The 20,383-nt window shown below is 42.4% G+C and overlaps 1 protein-coding gene across 1 annotated transcript in view; it reads right to left on the reverse strand.

Moving 5' to 3' along the window:
- Window positions 1-4,445: 4,445 nt before the first annotated feature.
- The window catches only part of CMTM7 (CKLF-like MARVEL transmembrane domain containing 7), a 98,126-nt gene continuing 82,188 nt past the window's right edge, over window positions 4,446-20,383 (reverse strand). Inside the window, exons 3-5 of the mRNA XM_006859173.1 lie at window positions 12,956-13,054; window positions 9,075-9,156; window positions 4,446-4,525 (exon numbers count right to left, since the gene is read on the reverse strand). Of these exons, the coding sequence (XP_006859235.1) occupies window positions 4,446-4,525; window positions 9,075-9,156; window positions 12,956-13,054 (261 nt within the window). The remainder of the gene's footprint in view (window positions 4,526-9,074; window positions 9,157-12,955; window positions 13,055-20,383) is intronic.

Here is a 20,383-nt window from a genome sequence, read left to right on the forward strand (position 1 = left end):
CAAACCAAATCAGTTGCTGTGGAGTTCATTCTGACTCACAGCAACCCTGCATCTGTCAGAATAGAACCATGCTCCCTAGGGCTGTCGATGGTTTATTTGGGGGAATAGAATTGCCAGGTGTTTCTTCTGATTGTGAGGCTTTCTTTGAGAACTCAGAAACTCCAAGTTAGCAGCCAAGTTTGGTGGCTGTTTGCACCACCCAGGGACTCCAAAGTAAAGCATAAATCATCAATGCATAGCTCAATGAACTTTCATGTGATAAAAAGAACACACAAAATCAACTCCTTGTATGTCCCCTTAAGCACCTCCGATGAGTCAAAGGATGTAGTTCAGACACCACCCCCAAGGGAAGCTGCGGTTGCTGAGGAGCCCCCAGGACTTGTGTTTCCATGGCAACAGAAGTTTGCTTTTCACACTAAGGAGGTCTGGGAGGTGGGGTAGCACAGGGAGCAAGCCAGCTTCTGGGTCCCTGTCTTCCCCCCAATTTCAGTTCCTGAGTGGCCTGAGGGCTAAGTAGGTAAATGTACAGGAGTAACTCCAGACAGCAGTGACTGAGAGCCTTCCTCAGGAACACTCTAGTGTGGGACATCAGGGCCGACTTCCTGCTGAGGAAGCCAGACTGGCTCTGGCCCAGCACAGCTGCCTCCTCCTACCTCCCCGCCCCACACCAGGGGGATGGTCATGGGCCAGGCCTGGAGACAGCCAGGGTCCATTACTAATCTTACTTGCATTTTGCTTTCTCCTCTGTGAAATGGAAAATCAGGGGCCTTCCCCATACACTACCAGTGCCTCCCGGGCACATGCTCCCTTGAAGGGCCCTCAATGACAGATACTGCTTCTGAGTGCTGCTTTGTCTTATATAAATAGTATGGCCTCCACACGTAATATCATTTTACTTTGCAAGTATGCAAAGTTTGAGAGACCTTCAGTATCCTTTATTCTTTTCACCTCTCATGAAACACTCAGGCGTGCAAACTCCGGGGGTTCCCCCACCTACCCCCTAGCCATGTGACCCCTTCAAAGTCTATTCCTCCTTACAAAGAGTTCACTTTTCCCAGTTCACCATGCTCGGTGACATCTCACCTGTTACTTGTGGGGCAGGGAGGTCATATGTGACTTGCCCTAGGTCCCTGGGCCAGTGTGCCAGCCTTCATCACAGGCTCTGTTCTGCCTCCTTAACCCTGCAGGGCACCTAGACCAGGGGCCTCTGAGGGCTGCAATGAGAAGGTGGGAAAGGACAACCCCAAACCTGTTTCCATTCAGTTGATTTTAACTCATGGTGACCCCATGTGTCTCAGAGTCTAAAACTGCACCCTTAGGCTCTTCAATGGCTGATTTTTTACAAGTAAATTAATGCCAGACCTTCCTTCCAAGGCACTCTTGGGAGGATTAGAACCACCAACCTTCTGTTTATTGTTGTTGTTGTTGTTAGGTGCCATCAAGTTGGTACTGACTCATAGTGAGTGACCTTATGCACAGCAGAAGGAAACACTGCCCAATCCTGGGCCAACCTCACTATTGTTACCACGCTTGAGCCCACTGATGCTGCCACTTTGCCGATCCATTGGCTGGGGGTCTTCTTCTTTTTCTCTGACCCCTCCACCTTACTCAACATGATATCCTTCTCCAGCAACTGGTCCCTCCTGACAATATGTCTGAAGTATGAGAGACAAAGTTTGACCATCCTGGCCTCCAAGGAGCACTCTGGCTGCACTTCTTCCAAAACAGATCTGTTGGTTTTTTTGGCATAGCAGAGTGCAAAAGGGGAACAGACAAGAGGTCTAAGCAGTCTTTTTCCTAATGTAGCTGTGGATGTAGTGACAGGGAATAGATTCACTCACTTACCACCTGATACCATTTCAGACCTTCCTCCATTATGGACTTGATCTCAGCACTGCATTTGCCCCTAAAACATCTTTGATCAGAAGAGTGTTTTCAAATATGAAAGTACCTGCGGGGTCTTTATTACAATGTAGAGAGTGCCACCTCTGACAGTCTGGGCTACACCTAGAATCCTGCATTTCTAGCCAGCTCCCAGGTGATGCCCCTGTGGCTGAACCACATTTTGCATAAAAGTTCTAGAAGATTCCTGGGTCTCAACTGCCATTGAGTTGATTCCAATGTATAGTGACCCTATGTAGGGTTTCCAAGGCTGTAAATCTTTATGGGAGCATACAGCCTCCTCTCTTTCCTTCTGAGCAGCTGGTGGATTTGAACAGTTGATCTTGCAATTCGCAGCCCACTGGGTAACTCACTATGCCAGCTGGGTATGTTGTTGTTATTGTTATGTGCCGTGGAGTCGGTTCTGACTCATAGCAACCCTGTACAGGGTTTCCGAGGCTATAAATCTTTACGGGAGCAAAAAGCCTCATCTTTCTCACACGGAACAGCTGGTAGTTTCGAACTGGTAATCTTGATGTTAGCAGCCTGATTTGTAACCACTACGCTACCAGAGCTCCTTCAGTTGGGTATGGTGCCCGGTTATTTGGTCTGATACTAGTCTAGATGTGAAAGTGTTTGCAGATGTGATTAACATTTACAATCAGTTGACTTTAAGTGAAAAATATTACTCTCTATAATGTGGGCAGGCTTCATCTAGTCAGTTCAAGGCTTTAAGGGCAAAAAAAGGTTTCCCAGAGAATAAGGAATTATACCTTAAGACTGTAACAGAAATCCTGCCCTCCAGCTTTCAGACTCAACACTGCCAGCTAGACTGCTGCCTGCCAGATGGATTTTGACCTTGCCAGCCCCCAACATCACAGGAGCCAATTAAATTTCTTAAAATATCTATATCTATTTACCTACCTACCCAGGAGCCCTGGAAGCATAGTGGATTATGAGCTGGGCTGTTAACTCTAAGTACAGCAGTTCTAATTACCAGTTGCTCCAAGGGAGAAAGATGAGGCTTTCTGCTCCCATAAAGATTTACAGCTTTGGAAACCCTATATGGGGTTGCTATGAGTCAGAGCTAAGTGGCACAAAATCACCACCTACCTACTTATCCATCTACCCATCCATCCAACTATCCTACCGGCTTTTTTTTTTTTTTTTAAGAGCTCAGACTAAGTACACCTGGAATAAGAGGCTAGGCCTCACCCTCTTGTTCTCACCTGGGCAGCTGAATGCCCCTCCCTGGGGTAAAACTGCAGTCCCGGTTTGGTGAGGCACCGTGGAGAAACTGCAGGGTCTCCTCCCTGGTATCCACAGTAGCCTCAAATACCAACTGAGCTTCGGTCAATTTATCAGCAGCTGGTTTGGTTTTGTGATTGGCAGGAGAGGATGGGCCCGGAAGCCAAGTAGAGACCTGGATGCTAACCAAGCAGTTTCTGAGCCTTAATTTTCCCATCTCTAATAATGACTGTGATACTTCTACGGTCGGTTTGATGTGATCACAAATGTTGTGTTGCAGCACAGAGTTGCTCCCTACACATTTGCTCCACTTTCTCTTCCTCTGTCTAGCCAACTAAACATCTGATGGCTGAGGAAGACGAACTGTCAGAGTGTAGACACAACCGTCAACTTCCTGCAAAACCCCTTCCTTATTTCACACTGAATGCAGAAACTGGTATCACAGTAGAGGAGGAAGAAACCATACAGGCTCACCGAGAACCTAAAACTCAATCCTATGACATGAACCCAGATGCTGAGAAAAACAAAAGATTAGGTGTAAACAGTTGGTGCTTGACTACTAAACCTCAAGGTTACTTCAAATCCATCCAGTGCTGCTGTGTAAGACAGGCTTGGTGATCTGTTCATAAAGATGATGGCCAAGAACCCACATTTTACTCTGTAACATGTGGGGTTGCCATGGGTTGGGGTCAGTGTGATGGCGGTGGACTTGGATTTTTGGCTTTACACAGAGTGTGGGGTTTAGGACACCATGCAGGATATAAACTCAGAACAGAAACTTGGTTTCAGGAGTGGTTTTATAGTATAGCTTAATAAGAAATCCTTCTGCAGTTGGTCAAGTCAGTATTTTATTTGAAAACACACTCACAGACACACAACGATAACAAAGGCAGGAGACTCGAGACAGGATGATCACATATAGTGTTTCTACAGGCATGACTCACTTTATGAAAGACAGGTATCTTCCAGACTGAGTTGACAAGTTAGATAACTTAAGAGGTGGTTTTGTTTTTGAAGAGGACTTAAGGCAATTTCTAATCCCTGAGAAATATGAAATAGAAGCAGATTTATGCATGGTTTCTGGAAACCCCTCCCTTGTGTTAAATGGGGTCATCAGTACCTGAGGTGGTTTTGAAAGCAGGTAGAAGAGACCACAGTTCCCTTATAGCTGCTTGGGAAGAGTAATCACTAAGAGAGACAGGAGAAAGAGGCTGGACCGGTCCAAGAGCCCAGGGAACTGGCCCTGGGGAGAGCAGAAGGGAAGAGGAAGGGTCCTTCATTGCCCAGCAGCCTGACTTTGGCACAGGAACACAGGTTCAGAAGCCCTTCCTCTGGTCTCCTGTCTGCTGGGTCTCGCATCCTGCTAGTCCCCAGCAGAACCTCTTGCGGTGCGTGCCTGCAGTAGTGTCAACCTCAGACAGGTGCATCTGGAGAAGGAAATGGCAAGGTCAGGCCCACTGGCTGGGTGGGGTCGGGGGGGTGGGGAGGGGAGGAAGGCTCCTCTAGAGGAAGGAACCAAGCTCCACTCAATACATTGCTTTTCCTCTACCTGGTCCCCACTTTCTTTGGAATTACTTTATGCATTTAACCCTTTCCTAACTGTAGGACATAGATCTCCCACCAGCATTTTTAGTCACTCAGGTTTCTTGGGACACTGCTATCCCAGTTGTATGTAGTCCATGCTGCTACCTGGTAGGGACCTACATAACTGCGAGAATCTGAAGAACTTGGCCTCACTCTATCAATCTTACCACCAGAGTTCACTTGGGACATATGTGTCCTACATAACTGTATCAAAATCCATATTATTATTTTTCTAAAGTCCCCTCCTCCATCTTGATTTCAGTATGCCTTCTATTAAAGGAAACACATGGTGTCAATGAAAAAATTCAAAGCAGAAAATAATCCGGTTATGGAAGGGTTAAAATACATGTCTAAAAATAAATGAAATATTGCAGAAGGGACTCCTATCGCCACTCCTCCTGCCCCTTCAGAACCTTAGTCCTTCCCCTCGGAGACAGCCCTTCTAACTCCTTTATGGGCTTTTTTTTTGAGAGTTCACCCATAAATTTAAATAACATATTTACCCCAATATTTACAGATTTGTCAACTTCACACTCACCTCCTGACTGATTTTTTCACATTCTACACTTTTTACCACTTACATATTTAAAAACAAAACAAAAACAGCTTTACTAAGATAAAACTCACATACCATATAATCCACCCAGGTAAACTTTATAGTTGAGTAGTTTTTAGCATATCCACAGATATGTGCAGCCATTACCACAGTTAATTTTAGATGATGAAAACATCTCAAAGAAAAAAAAAAGTGTATCTTTTACTAACACCCGTTTCCCATGTTCCCCTGCCCTCCAACATCCCAACTTAAACTCTAAGTGACCTCTAATCTACCTTTTGTAGCTTTGCTTATTTGGGACATGCCATGTAAATGGGGTCATGCAATAGGTGGTCTTTTTTTTTTAATGTTTCATTGTGAATTATGTGATAGTTTACATGGGAGAATATTAGCTTTACATTCATCCTATCGTATATCATTTCACTGTCATGGTTGCAATCACCTCCATGCATCATCAACCAACCAAAGAGTATATATATCATGCAAGCCTGCCCCCCGGGTCATCAGCACACAGCCCCTTTCATTCTCTGGGTCTAGAGTCCTCAGCCGCTCCATCTTGCCACATCAGCATCTCTGCCTCCATCTCTGCCATCACTGTCTCTTTGAGTAGGGTCCCGCATTCCACTCTTTTCCCTTGGTGGTCCCAGGGACCTCCGCTCCTAGACTGCAAAGTCAATTACTTGCCTTGTTTTGCTACAAAATGTCTACCTTTACATTTCCAACCCTCAGTCAGTCCTGATAGCAATTATTCACTATTGTGCCACATGAGAGCCATCCCCATCTCCTTTCATCATCCCCACCCAGACAGACTGGATGCTACTCAGTGGAGATTCTACCTTCCTCCGTACCCTCTGGTTCTAGACTCCCTCTTGAAAGCTTGTAAGCCAGTCACTCTTGCCTTTGTAGTCCCCCCCGTCCCCCAGTAGGTGGTCTTTTGTGACTGGCTTCTTTGACTTAGCATCCTCTAACTTCTATGCCAGTGGTAGCTGGGAGAACACAAAAAAATCTGTTAGCCCGTCTTCAGCCTATAACTGATTGGGTTATCTAAAAGGGTACTAGAATGTGCCCAGGGAAACAGGTTTCTTGTTAAGCCTTTGTGGAGTATGGGGCCTTAGATGAAATTCTGAGCCCCACCCAAAACATTCAGAGGTGGGACATTCCCAACTGAAAGGATATGCAGACCAGTCCAGAATGGCTAGAGGAGCAGATGATACTTCTTGAAAGAAAGACTAAAGAGGGAGGGGTAGGGAGAAAGCATACTGTTTGGCTGTGACAATATCAAGCAGACTGTTTGCCTTGGAGCCATCAAGGCAAGAAGAGTCAGTCCATCAGGGTAAACCTCTTTCTAAGACTGGAACTCAAGGGAAACACATGAACAGTCAGGTATGCGCTCTAGTTACTGGCCTGGCCAACTTATGAGTAGAAGTGGGGAAATGCAGCAAAGAAGACATGGGCTGAGATTGGCCATGTGCCATAGATACCCGATGACCTTGGGAGGCTATAAAGGTACCAAGTGGCTGGCTTGAAAGCTTTCATGAGGGAGCTTAGTGTCAGAATGAGGGGGGTAAAATAGAATCCCCACTGAACAGTTTTCCTCTTGTCTGGTGATGAGTGGGATAGGATTTTATGATTCATTTGTGAGTAACTGTTCTCAGTTGTGAGTAACTGTTTAGGTCTAATGGCAATTGTCACAACTGTAACCTAAAGCAGGGAGCAGTTAATCTGTCATTTCAGAAACAGAGGACCCTAGGATCATCAAGAGGGAAGAACATGAGAGGAGTGAGGGATCCTAACCAGAAAAGTGGCAACAACAAAGATGGTGGCAGAGGCAATGGCATAGAGAGACAGAGCAGCAGAGGACGGCCCATGGACTGAGAAAGGCAGTATGCCCGCAGGCAGGAGGCTGGCTTGCAAAATGTGCCCTTTGGACATTTAAATGAATCTGTCTTTTCAATGTGGGTCAGCTACCAGGTGCTCATCAACATGCAGGCCCTCAGCGTGGCCAAGGCTATGGGTCTGACATTTGGTCTCCTGACAGCTTTGCTTCTAGATCTCAAAATATGGAAACCACTTTAGGTGACTACTTTGATGACCATGCTTTCTGGTAATTTTCTCATTTGGCTGTTGGATTTTAAGCCCAAGCACCCAAAGGAAAGAAATCTTGTTCAAACATCAGACAATTTTCTTTTGCTGTTTCTCACCTTTTTTGTGTAGCACTAATTATAGTATGGTCTCATTATATTCAGTGAAACAAGATCAGGGATAGATTTGATAGTAAAAATAAAAGAGTAAACAGTTGGGGAAAAAACCACAAAAAACATCTGCTGTGACAGCCTTGCGCAGGACCACTCTCACAACATGACAAGTACCTTAGTGTGCGTTCTCTCATATTCTTTGTGTGTTTTTAAAGACATGAGAGCACCAAGGAGGGAGAGGGGCTGTGTGCTGATGACTGAGGGGCAGGCTTGCAGGATATACGCTTTGGTTGGTTGATGATGCATGGAGGGGATTGTAACCATGGCAATGAAACAATATATGAGAGGATGAATGTAAAACTAATGTTCTCCCATGTAAACTATCACATAATTCACAATAAAAATTAAAAAAAATAAAAATAAAACAAGCAAAAAAGCACAAAGGAAGGAGATGCTTGATCAAAGAAATTGTTCTTGCTGTTAGGTGCCATCGAGTGAGTTCTGACCCTGTATAGGGTTTCTAAGGAACAGCTGGTGGATTTGAACTACTGATCTTGCAGTTAGCAGTTCAGTGCTTATCCTACATCGGGATGCCAAAGCAAGAAGTAGATTAATAAAGAACAATAGGCCTAGCTCTTATCAATTCTACTTCTATGAATTTATTCTAAATAGGAAAAAATAGTAGAGATGTGTGTAGAGACTTAAATTCAAGGATGGTCTTTATAATACTGTTTAACAGCAAAGAATAAAACACCTGTAATGTCTCCAAATGGAAGAATTAAATAAACTGTAGCACAATCACACAACAGGACATCACTGAACCAAAGAAAGAAGCAAATTAATAATAATAATAAAAAAAATAGGCCTGACTTTCATCAATTCTACTTTCAGCAAGTTATTCTAAGTATGAAAAAATAGTAGGGATGTATATAGGGATTTAAATTACAGGACGTTCATTTCAACACTGTTTAATTGCAAAGAATAAAAAATCCTTTATGTCCCCAAATGGAAGAATTAAATAAATCGTGGCACAATCATGCAATAGAACATTACTGAGCCATTAAGAATGATGGAGAAGGAGACCTAATAATATTGGGGAAATGTTTGTAAACATGGTTAAGAGAGAGAAAGCAGGTTATAAAATAGCACATAAAGTCTAATCCTTTTAATATAAATTCAAAACTGTATATGCTCACCTAGAACCTAAAAGTCAAACATATGACCACTACCCAAGATGGAAAGAAAAACAAAAGGATAGTAGTTTAGAAAGGTTCCTTAATGTCACTGAATTATACATGTAAAAATTATTGACTTGGCAAATGTTTTGTTATGTAAAAAAGGAAAGAAAACAAAAAATGCTTACCCATCAGAGACTGGAAATATAAATCATCCCTGGAAGCAGTGGAGGTAGGGATTAGTAGAAGGTCTTGGAGGCTTATATCTTCTTCTGACTGGCCACTGAGCTCTAAGGTTGCATCTGAGTTTGCCTTGGGCCTGAATGTGCTCCCTCAGTACAGGATCATGTCCTGTACTTGTTAAACTCAAGAATGACCACGTTTTCCTATCCTGAGCCTAGGGAACTTTTCTGTGGTCAGGTAAGTGGGACTCACCTGCTGACTGGGTGACACATGAGATCTTGTAGGACAACCATATGCTTGCCATGCACAGGGCGGTAGCCATGAAACCAAATACCTGCACAGGAGAGAGTGTAGGGGATACCACCGTCAAAAGGGTTGGGCACTTCGCAAAGCCTTGTTTCTCATCTCGGTCTGTTCCCCTGCACTGACTATCCAGAAGGGAACCTGGGATCATCTGATCCAACCACCTCATCCTCCTTCTGGTCACTCCACCCCAGTTCTTCTCACAGAGTTCTCTTCCTGGATCAGGAAAACGTCTACGTATGATTTTCCTACTTGACAAGATAAAGGAAGCTAGCAGTACTCATAGGAGAAGGCTTCTCAGAAATGAAAGGTGTGGCTGTGAGCGAAGAATGGTTCTTCACTTCTGCATTTTCCAGAAGGTCCAACTTGAGAGAGAGGGCAAACAGTGACACGCTCCACTGAGTGAGGGCCCGCTCTAAGCAAGGCCCTGCTCTAGACTCTGGTTATACGCGCCTTCTGAGCCATATTCTTGCTGGGGCGGGGCATTATTGCCCCCACGTTGCAGGATGCAAAATGAGTTGAGGCTCAGCTAGCAAATGTTTAATTGAGCATTTCAGTATACCTCCCATTCATTTTATCATGAACTGGTCCAGTCTTATTAAACTGGCTTCTATGATTTCAAAACACCTAACAACCTAAATGGCTCAGGCCTGACCAATCAGAACAGAGCAACCCATAGGTGGCATCCTGGAAGCTGCCCCAGCCCCAGGGCTGGGTCAACTGTTAGCCTCTGAGTGGCTGGATCAATAGCAGGCTGGAGAGTCCAGGGCCTGGATTCACTGCCATTCATTTCATTCTGACTCACAGTGCCCCTCTAAAACAAGGTAGGACTGCCTCCAGAGAGCTGCTGAGGCTGTAAATCTTTACGGAAACAGACTGCCACAGTTTTCTCTTCAGGAGCAGCTGGTGGGTTTGAACCTTTTGGTTAACAGGCAAGTACTTAACCAGACCTCCTTCATATGAGAGTAGCATGGAAGGATTTGAATATTATAACAAGTTTAGGCATGCCAGTACATATTGTCTAGAGTTATTGTCTAGGCCCTGTAGGTGCTCTACAAGTATTTCTATGTGACATATAAATATTGGTTATATGATAATTTATAAATAATAATATAAGCATATTTTGGCTCTTCTATGTCAGAGGTGGGAAAATTACGGCTGGAGGGCCAAATCATCATCTGTTTTTATAAATAAAGTTTTATTGAAACACAGTGACACTCATTTGCTTATATTTTGCATATGGCTGCTTTCTTGCTATATTGGTTTCCTGGATGTCCAACAAAGCATAAAATATTTACTATCTGGACCTTTATAGGAAATGTTTATCCATCCCTATTATAAGAGACTACTTTACAACCAGGAACTGCTCAGCAATTTCAGTGCCATGTTTGGGGTTATGTTTACAACTGGCTGGGTCCAAGCTATTACACTTTAATTACCCTGGGCTAATAAAGAAGAAAAATGCAGAATTGTAAAACTTAATTTGGGTTTTAAAATTTTTAACATTAAAATGAATTTTACTGGGTTTGCACTTCATTTGTAAATTTCATTTGTAAATCTGTTTTGGCTCACAGCATGGTCTGGTTAGAGCCAGAAGCTAATTTTACGTTTGCACATATTTAAATAATATTAAATTAAAATAAGTGAAGGAAAAGCTCTTTCCCTTTTTCAGGCTCCATCCAATGCTCAAGTGTGAGGAAAACTGAGTCTAATCCAACCTCTTCACTTTATACACTAGGAACCGGGGACCGCCTTGCAGGAGGCTTGTCAAGTGACCTGGGGAGAAGCGGGTGCAAACTTGTTGTCTTTTGGGGATTTTGAGTCATTTTCCCAATATGTGAACAATACTGTTAGCAGTAGCAGTAAACATTTACTGAGCATTTCCTATGTACCAGTCAGCGTTCTAAGTCCTTGGTAGCTGTTCTCTGCAGTTGAGTTGACCCCCTCTCATGGCAACCTCAGAGTATAACTGCTCTGTAGTGTTTTCAAGCCTGTGACCTTTCACAAACAGATCACCTGGTTTATCTTTCAAGAGGCCTCTAGGTGGGTTCAAATGGCCAACCTTTTGTGCCAGTAGTGGAGTGGGGCACATATTTGTGGCACTCAGGGATTCCTAAGCAAGTCCTTCATCAGTGAGTTAATTCTGTTAACCTTCTTAACAATTTGGCCAAGTGGGTGCTAGTTATCTCTCCCACCCCCGCCATTTTGTAGCTAAGGAGAAGGAGGCACGTGAAGTCGGATATTTTGCCCTGAGACCTCAGAAAACATGGGCAGGGGGCAGAGATGGGCTTTGAGCCCAGGAATCCTGGCTCCAAAGTCCACACTCTGCTCTACTGTTGCTCAGGTGGCCACGGATTCCCAATGCCGACCTTGGTGTAAAGCGGAACTCATCAGCTAAAACCTCCTAGGAAAGGCCCAGGAGAGGCCAGATGAAGGGCTGGATTTTCAGTAAGGTTAGTTTTTTTTTCTGTCAAGCTTGGTTGCTGGTTTGCATAAACACCTGACCCCACCAGCCCACACCCATCTCTCATTCCCTGGCTTCCCTTTCTGGGCTCTTTTTGTACCAATTGTCTGTGCCACATAATTAGTCTATTAGAGCTTGTCCTGCCTCTCATTGTCTGTTCTGCACAATTAGCACATTATATACCATCCTGGTCTCCAACCGTCTGCCCTGCATAATTGAACAGTATATTACATCACTACATAATGCTATTCTAGACCATGTTGCCTTGTTTGCTAATTGTTTCATATGCCTTGGTCTCTTCTCCTGAACTAGACTACCATTTTCTATCCTTTCCCTCTCTCCCCACTACCATGGCCCAGGTTTGGTCCTAGGTACCAGGATAATAGATTCTAGCTTTGGTTAAGCTGAATCATAAACCTAAGGGGGCTGTCACCGTGTTGTTCTTGGAATCATAGTGAGCAGGATTTCCTCTTTGTCCCTTTCCTCATCTGCCCTGTGGCTCAGCAGGTGGTGAACACCACTGACCTCAGAGACAGCACAGGGATGGGTGGGGACTTGGGAGGCCCATAAGTACCAACAGCATTTGGAGGCTTGGATTAACCCCCTGCAGTGAAGCTCTGTCCCCTACAGGCCTTTGTAGGACAGACTCCATTGTCCCTCAGTGAATTTCAGGAGCCAATCCACTCCTATCCTAGAGTCTGGAGGATTTGGGGAACATGTACAAATGAAAGAGTGGCTGCCACACACAGAGGTTTCCTCAAAGCTCATTTTGAAAATCTTGCTTGTTCATCAATTGGGGCCTTAGTGGCACTGTGGGTTGGCTGTTAACTGCAAGGTTGACAGTTCAAACCCATCTATGGCTTTGCAGGAGATGGATGAGGCTTCTGTTCCCATAAGATTTAGAGAGTCTTGGAAACCATATACAATGTCAGTAGGGGTTGGAATCAACTTGACGTTTGCTGTAATTTTCAGTTCATCAGTTAAGAAAATCAATACGGGGCATGGTTACCAAACCGCAAACAATTAGCTAAATCAGAAATCAAATTACAAATATGCATTAGAACTGGATCACCAGCTGATTTAAATAGTGGCTGTCTCCTACAAGGTCCAGGCTGCAGGAAACATTGGGATTTGTAGACAAGACCGTCTGTGGTGGGCCCAGATTTCAGGCTCTCAGGAGACAGCTGCTGGCTGCATCAATGTGGATATGATTTTATGGAAGAAAGATTCCTCCAAACCAGCCTATCTTGTGCCTCCATCAGGAAGAAAATGAGCATTTAAAGCATGAAATCACTCTTAAAGCCCAACCCTCCAGTTCTCCCTTATCCTCTACCCCCCCAACCCCCAGCCATAAGACCATCCTCACCGCTCCGGCCACGAGTCCACTCTGGTTGTAGCTCTTGGAGGCTGCAATGATGGAGGCGATCAGGAGGAGCAGTGTGCCAATTAAATAATGCAGGAGTTCCTGGGGTGGAGACAAGGCAAAGCAGTGATTGGGGAGGTCCACTCCTGGTTCTTAGTGAGAAACCAGAAGACTTAAAAAGGGAACAGAGCGACACTTCCTCTTGTCCCTCCCAACAAGCCCATAGGATGAGTAGTGCAGCATGTGGACAATAAACGCAGAAGGAAGAAGCCCAAGCAAGAGAGGAACAACTCTGGGAAGCAGGAAGGGAAGGGGCAAAGAGAAAGGAAGTGTTTCATGGGATGAGATATAGTCACTAGGACAGTTTCAAATCATGAGATTAATTTGTAGGTAGCATAGGAAAAGCACTGAACCACAAGGTCAGTTTGAACTTACCAGCCATGAGTTAGAACTAACTCCATGGCACTTAACAACAACAACCACCACCTTTGACGGTTGGCCAAAGCTACTATGTAAATGAGCCTCTCTCAACTCCCCAACTAAAGAGTTTATTAAATGAAGCTCCAGCTCCCAGAAACAAAGCCCCATATAGAGTGGTAAGCCTTTTTCTTCTGCTTCGGAGAAAATTCCATGCTGACAATGTGCTGGCTTTGTGTGGGTGACCAGACCATCTGTCCATTCTGTGAACAGTCACAAGTGAAGACCAAGAAAGGCCTGGGCCCCTTAGACTCAGTCAGAACCTAGAAAGAAGTCCTGTGGATGTGTGGCGGGAGCTGGCTTTCTCATTCCCACGCCCTCTTGGTTTTATCCTCATTCTGTCATTAAATCTTGTCTTCTCTCCAGAAGTGTGCATCAGGCCAAGCCCTGCCATCCTAAGTGTACTGGCAGGTCCCTCTGTTTGGCCTTCTTGCTATATGTCATGGGGCTACCCATTGCCACATCATTCACCCCTTCCCATGGTTACAAAGGCATCTTTGCAGACTTTGGACAGATGAATAAAGATCTGCCGTCCGACAGCACAGAAATGCTTCCGCCTCATCCCTCCCCTCCGCATCCCGTTAAACAGATTAGAAGGGAATCAGGACTTAGATCTATCCCTTTTCAGTTGTCTTCAATGAAAATTTAGAAATGATAAGCAGTCCCTGGATTATATATGAGGTCTGTTCCTAAGTGTATCTTTACATTGGATTTGTAGGTCAGTCATAAGTGCATATGGTTCTTACTTTGCCTTACTTTAGTGCAAGAAAAGGCTCAAAGTCTTTTCAATCATTTAAAAGTTGCACATGTTGGTGCAAGTGATGGTGATTGTGATAAAAATTTCTTGCAAGAAAGGGTTGGCTCAATCATTTCTCAAAGTGAGGCAAGTACTGACAGCACTTAACAATAACAACAACTGCCAGCTGTTAGTAGGTATTGACGTGTGTGTGTGTGTGTGTGTGTGTGAAATGACTCTGCATTGACGAATCCTTATCTCCACCCCCTGTGTTTCTTTTGGGGGGATCAGGTGGGGTGGATGTATACAAAAACACTGAGGAATATGTAATAATTTAAACAACCAAAGGGCACATTCTGCAAGCCTGCCTCCTGGCCGCCAGCACTCAGTCTGTCTCTCATGACTCCAGAATCCTCAGCTTCTCCCTCTCTCCATGTCCTCATCTCTGCCTCCATCTCTGGTGTCGCTGCTTCTCTGGCTAGGGTCCCGCATTTTGCTTGTGCTCTTCTCCCTTGATGGTCCTAGGGTCCTGTGTTTCTGGACTGCAAGATTAACTCCTCCCCAGTTTTTGTTATAAGACTTCTGCCTTTATAGTTGTGACAGTTGCAATGAGTCATGATTACAATTACTCACTACTGAATCATAAGAATCTTATTCCCATCTCTTTTAACCAGACCCGTCTAGACAAGATGAAAATTATTCAGTGGGGGTTCTACCTTCCCCCACATACTCTGAAACTAAACTCCCTCTTGAAACCTTGTAAGCCAGTTACTTGGTGCCTTTATCGCCCCCTCATTTTAGGTAGCCAATGTCTAAATTGCCTGTCCCTATCTACCCAGTGCACAGAGGCGATAGGATTGATACTTGATGTGAAGGCTTCTTCCCTCTTAGTTGGTGTTTTGAGCTACTACAGCTGTAAGTATAAGTCAGGTTCATCAAATTGTAGCAGTTTACACTTGTTTCCTTCATCCCCCCCAAAATTTTTTATTTTGGTTTCCTTTAGGGGTCCTTATTTTTTGCTGACCAAGAATGATCAGATTAGACAGACTTTCATACGACTAAAAACTTAAGTAATTTACTTAGAGGAAAGATCTGACCAGAGGCGATGAGGGGGCACTCTAGACAACTCTAACCCTTTTCTCCCTGAAAAAAGGCTTTGCTGGGGTTTTAAGCGGTTTTAGGTGGGAAAGGAATCCTGGTGTGGTTCTGTAGGATAAGCACTGGACCACAAGGTTAGTTTGAATGAAAAGGTCAGTGGTTCAAATCTGCCAGCTGCTCCTCAAAAAACTAATACAGGGACACTATGAGCCAGAACTGACTCAACAATACTAGGTGGAAAAGGCATCAAATTTATTCATAAAGATAGGTGGGAATTTCTGGGAAGTGGCCCATTGAAGATGGGGGTTTGATAATTGGGTATGTGTTCAGTTTTTCTTCAAGATGGATTTTACCACAAATGTTCTGGTAGGGCAGATGAAACTTATTCTGGGATATCACACATGCATAGATCTTTAAGACTTCGTTTCCAGCCCCCTTCCAGGAATTGGTGCTCTCCTCTGCCCCCAGCTGAAGGTTGTCCTTTAAGATTATGCCTAGGGAACTGGGTAAAAGCAGTAAAACATCTTACAAGGAAGTAAAATATGGAATATTTCTGGGTGGTCTGTTCTTTCTTAATGTCATGTCCCAGAATGTGTCTGTTCAGCTACGTGCCCTGAGCATATCCTAAACATTGTCACAATTGCTCAATCAGGGAGAGGCACAGCCCTTAGCATTCCTCCAAAGCTCAGTCACAAGACTTCAGTCAAGAAGTGTTGTTCTGTTGTTATGGACCATTGAGTCTGTTCTGACTTATAGTAACCCTATATAGCATTTCCAAGCGACAGCTGGTGGTTTGAACTGCTAGCCTGTGGTAGCAGCCCAGCACTGATGCTGCAGCACCCCCTTCCCCCCTGTCTCATTGAGCTCTCCGTAAGTAACCAGAACACAGGAGACTGCCTAGTGGGCAGGTAGCTAAACAGATTATTTCCTAGAAGTTCTCCACATTTAAAAAGCCCACTCATAAACAATGAAGAGGGTGGCATGGGACAGGAAGAATCACATTGAGAGAGTCTTAATATTAAATCATTTAGATAGTACCTAGCCAAAAATGTATGGTTCAGCCTAACCTTCCAACATTTACTCCCCATTCAACCACTAGTCCCCTAGCTTTTATTCCTTTCTTGTTGTTTAGCATTAGCACCAAGAAAGCCAGGGAGAGCGTGCTCTCAAAAGAACAAAAAAAAACTGTGAATAGGCCTTTAGTTCTTAGGAAAGGAAGAAGAAAAAAAAACACCCCACAAAGTCTCAAAATAATATGTCGTTGTTAAGTGTCATCAAATAAGTTCTGACTCATAGTGACCTTTATATAGTGTTTCAAAGGCGCAGTTGGTAGGTTCAAACTGCCAACCTTAGCAGTCCAGTGCTTCTCCTACAGTGCCACACTAGGACTTCCTTAAAATAATATAGTGGATAATAACATTAAATGTAAATGGATTAGGCAATCCAATCAAAAGGCAGACTGGTGAGACTGAACCAAACAGGGGGGAAAAAAATTCAACTATATGTGGTATTAAATAGACAAACTTTAGATTCAAAGATACAAATTGAAAGTAAAATGATAGAAAAGGATATATCATGCAAAGAGTTACTATAAGAAAGTTAAGAGTAGCTATACAAATGCAAAAATTGTTACGAAAGAGAAAGAGGCACAGAATGATAAAAGTTAATCCATCCAAAAACTATACCAATTATAAACACATAGTACCTAATAATAGGAGTACAGTGATGCTGTAGTGTAAATGTGGGATTACGAACCATAAGGTTGGTGATTCAAATCCACCAGCTGCTCTGTAGGAGAAAGTTGAGGCTTTCTGCTCCTGCAAATATTTAAAGCCTTAAAAACTCTATATAGGGTCAAGATTAGTTAGAACCAACTTGACGGCACTTAGCAGCAACATTACCTAATAACAGAACATCAAAATACATAAAACAAATATTGACAGAAATTAAGAGAAATAGGTATTTCATTAATAATAGTTGGAACTCAATACTTCCCTTTAATGATGAATAGCAAAACTAAGCAATAGATTAATAAGGAAATAGATGAGTAATAGTATAAAGCAACTACATATAGAAGACATCAATAGAACACTCTATCCAACAATAGCAGAGTACACATTCCCCACAAGTGCACAGGGAACATTCTCTAGCACTGACCATATGCTAAGATATAAAACAGAACTCAATTAAATTTAAATGACTGAAATGATACAATCCTGGTGTGGCACTATGGGTTACTGCACCAGACTGCAAACCGTTTTAACTGCAAGGTCGGTGGTTCAAGCTCTCCAGCTGCTCTTCAGAAACCCTACACAGGGTCGCTATGGGTTGGAACCAATTCAAAGGGACTTAACAACAACAACATGCTCTCCTACCTTGCTGGAATGAAATTAGAGATTAGTAATAAAGAATGTCATAAATAAATCAAAATTAAACAACATACTTGTAAATAACCAATAGGTTAAAGAAAAGACATCAGGGGAATTAGAAAATATTTTGAGATGAATAAAAATGAAGACATGACATACCAAAAGTTATGAGATGAACACTTAAAAGGAAACATATAGCTGAAGTCATAAAATATCAAAAATGAGCAAAAAAATCTCAGTATTAATAATCTAACCTTCCAATTTAAGACACTAGAAAAAGGACAAGCTAAATTTAAATCAAGCATGAGAAAAGAAATGAAGAGTGAAAATGAATGAAACAAAGAACAGGAAAACATAGAAACAAAGCAAAAAGGTTCAAATTACTATAATTAAAACATGAACGATGAAACAGGGGACATCACTACTGAACTTAAGAAATAAAAAGGAATATAAAGGAATACCATGAATGATTGTATACTAATAAATTAGATAACTTGGATGAAATGAACAAATTCTAGAAATACACTACTGAAAACTGATTCAGCAAGAAGCAGATCATCTTTAAAAAGAAATAGACCTATAGTAAGTGAAGAGATTGAATTAGTAATTATATATATATATATAAAATCTACCCACAACAACAAAAAAATCTACCCACAAAGAAAAGCTCAAACCCAGATGGCTTTAATGTTGAATTCTATCAAATACTTAAAAGAATTCATGGCAATTATTCACAAACTCGTCCAAAAACAGAAGATGATGAACACTTCCCAATCATACTATGAATGAAGCCTGTACTACCAAAACCAAACACAGCAAGACAAGAACACTCCACTATGGTACAACTATTTGTTTCTCCCTGTCTTGAGCTAAGAAGAGTAGAGAAAATCAAAGAATCATGGAAACAATTAGCCCAAAGACCTAAAAGGCCACAGGAGTACAATCAGCCTCTTTGACCCTCAGACCAGAATTAGATGGTGTCCGGCTACCACTGTCAACTGTTGTGAAAGGGATCATAATAGGATGTTCTTGATAGAATGGAAGAAAAATGTGAACCAAAACTAAAAAAAAAACACCAAACAACAACCAAAAAACAGCAGGCTTAATGGTCTGATAAACTGGCTGTTGTTGTTAAGTGCTGTCTAGTTGGTCCCAACTCATAGTGACCCTGTATAGAGTTTCCAAGGAAGAGCTAGCTGGAAGGTTTGAAATGCTGACCTTGTAATTCACAGTCCAGGGCTGAGCCTACAATGCATGACTGTAACCACTCTTTAACCCTGTAAGCCATCACCATGGCTCTATTTTCAGCCAAACATTATACAGGCCTAAAAGTCCTGGTGTTGCTTGTAGGTTAAAGCAGTGGACTGCAAGGTTGGTTTGAACCACAAGGTCAGTGGTTCAAACTCATCAGTCATTCCTTGGAAACTCTTTAGAGGAAGGTATGCACTCCTGAGAAGAACCAATCATACTTGATTAAAGGGCAGCATTTACTGAGGAATAAAGTTCAGAAGGTAGGGAGGGATAGGAAAGGACAAATGGAAATGGTAAACACAGGGAGGAAGTAGGTAGAGTGCTGTTACATGTGAGAATTGTAATCTATGTCACCAATCAAAATGTGTCACCAATCAAAATGTGAATTATTGAATGAAAAATCAACTTGTTCTGTAAACATGCTCCCAAATCACAATAAAAGCTTAAAAAAAAGAAAGAAAACTCCAAAATAATATTTCTCATGAATACGGATACAGAAATCCTCAGCAAAATAATAGCAAATTTAATCTAGCAACATACAAAAAGAATAATACACTATGACCAAGTAGGATTTATCCCTGGGATGCAAGGTTGTTTTAAAATCTGAAAATCATTCTAATAAACCATATCAACACTGTATAGGAGATTTTAGACAAAACAATTTAGTCAAGAAAAAGAAATAGAATGTATACAAATTGGAAAGGAAGAAGTAAAGCTTCCTCTGCGTATGATCTATAGAGAAAGTCTTCAGAAATCTACTAAAAAGCTACTAGATACAGTAAACAATGTTAGCAAGGCTGTAGGATATAACATCAATATGCAAAAATCAGTTGTGTTTCTACACACTAACAATAAACTATCTGAAAATGAAATTAAGACATTAATTCAATTTGCAATAGCATCAAGAGATAAAATACTTATAAATTTAACAAAAGAAGTGTAAAACTTTTATTTTGAAAATTATAAAACATAGATGAAAGAAATTAGAGAAGATGTGTAAATGGAAAAACATTCTGTAGTTATGGGTAAGAAGTTTTAATATTGCTAACATGGCAATTTCCCAAATTGATCTATAGATTCAATTTCTATCAAAATCCCTGACAGGTTAATTCTAAAATTCATATAGAATTTTAAGAGACTTGGAATAGCCAAAACTATTATTAAAAAGAAGAGAATGAGAGGATTCACACTTAAGATTTTAAATCTTATTACAGTGGTGCTTCAGGATTAGTATTGGACTGCTAACCAGAAGGTTGGTGGTTCAAATACACCAGTCACTTCTTGGAAACCCTATACAAGGTTGCTAAGAGTCAGAATCGATTAGACTCCTAGCGACATTACATAAGGTTTTCTAGGAGGCTAGTGGGCTTAAACTGCCAACCTTGTGGTTCACAGTCCAGTGCTGATCCTATATTGTTGTTGTTAAGTGCCGTCGAGTCGGTTCCGACCCATAGTGACCCTGAACAGGGTTCCTGAGGCTGTAAATCTTTACGGGAGCAG

Source organism: Chrysochloris asiatica, unplaced genomic scaffold, assembly GCF_000296735.1.
Source record: "Chrysochloris asiatica unplaced genomic scaffold, ChrAsi1.0 scaffold00030, whole genome shotgun sequence".
NCBI lineage: Eukaryota > Metazoa > Chordata > Mammalia > Afrosoricida > Chrysochloridae > Chrysochloris > Chrysochloris asiatica.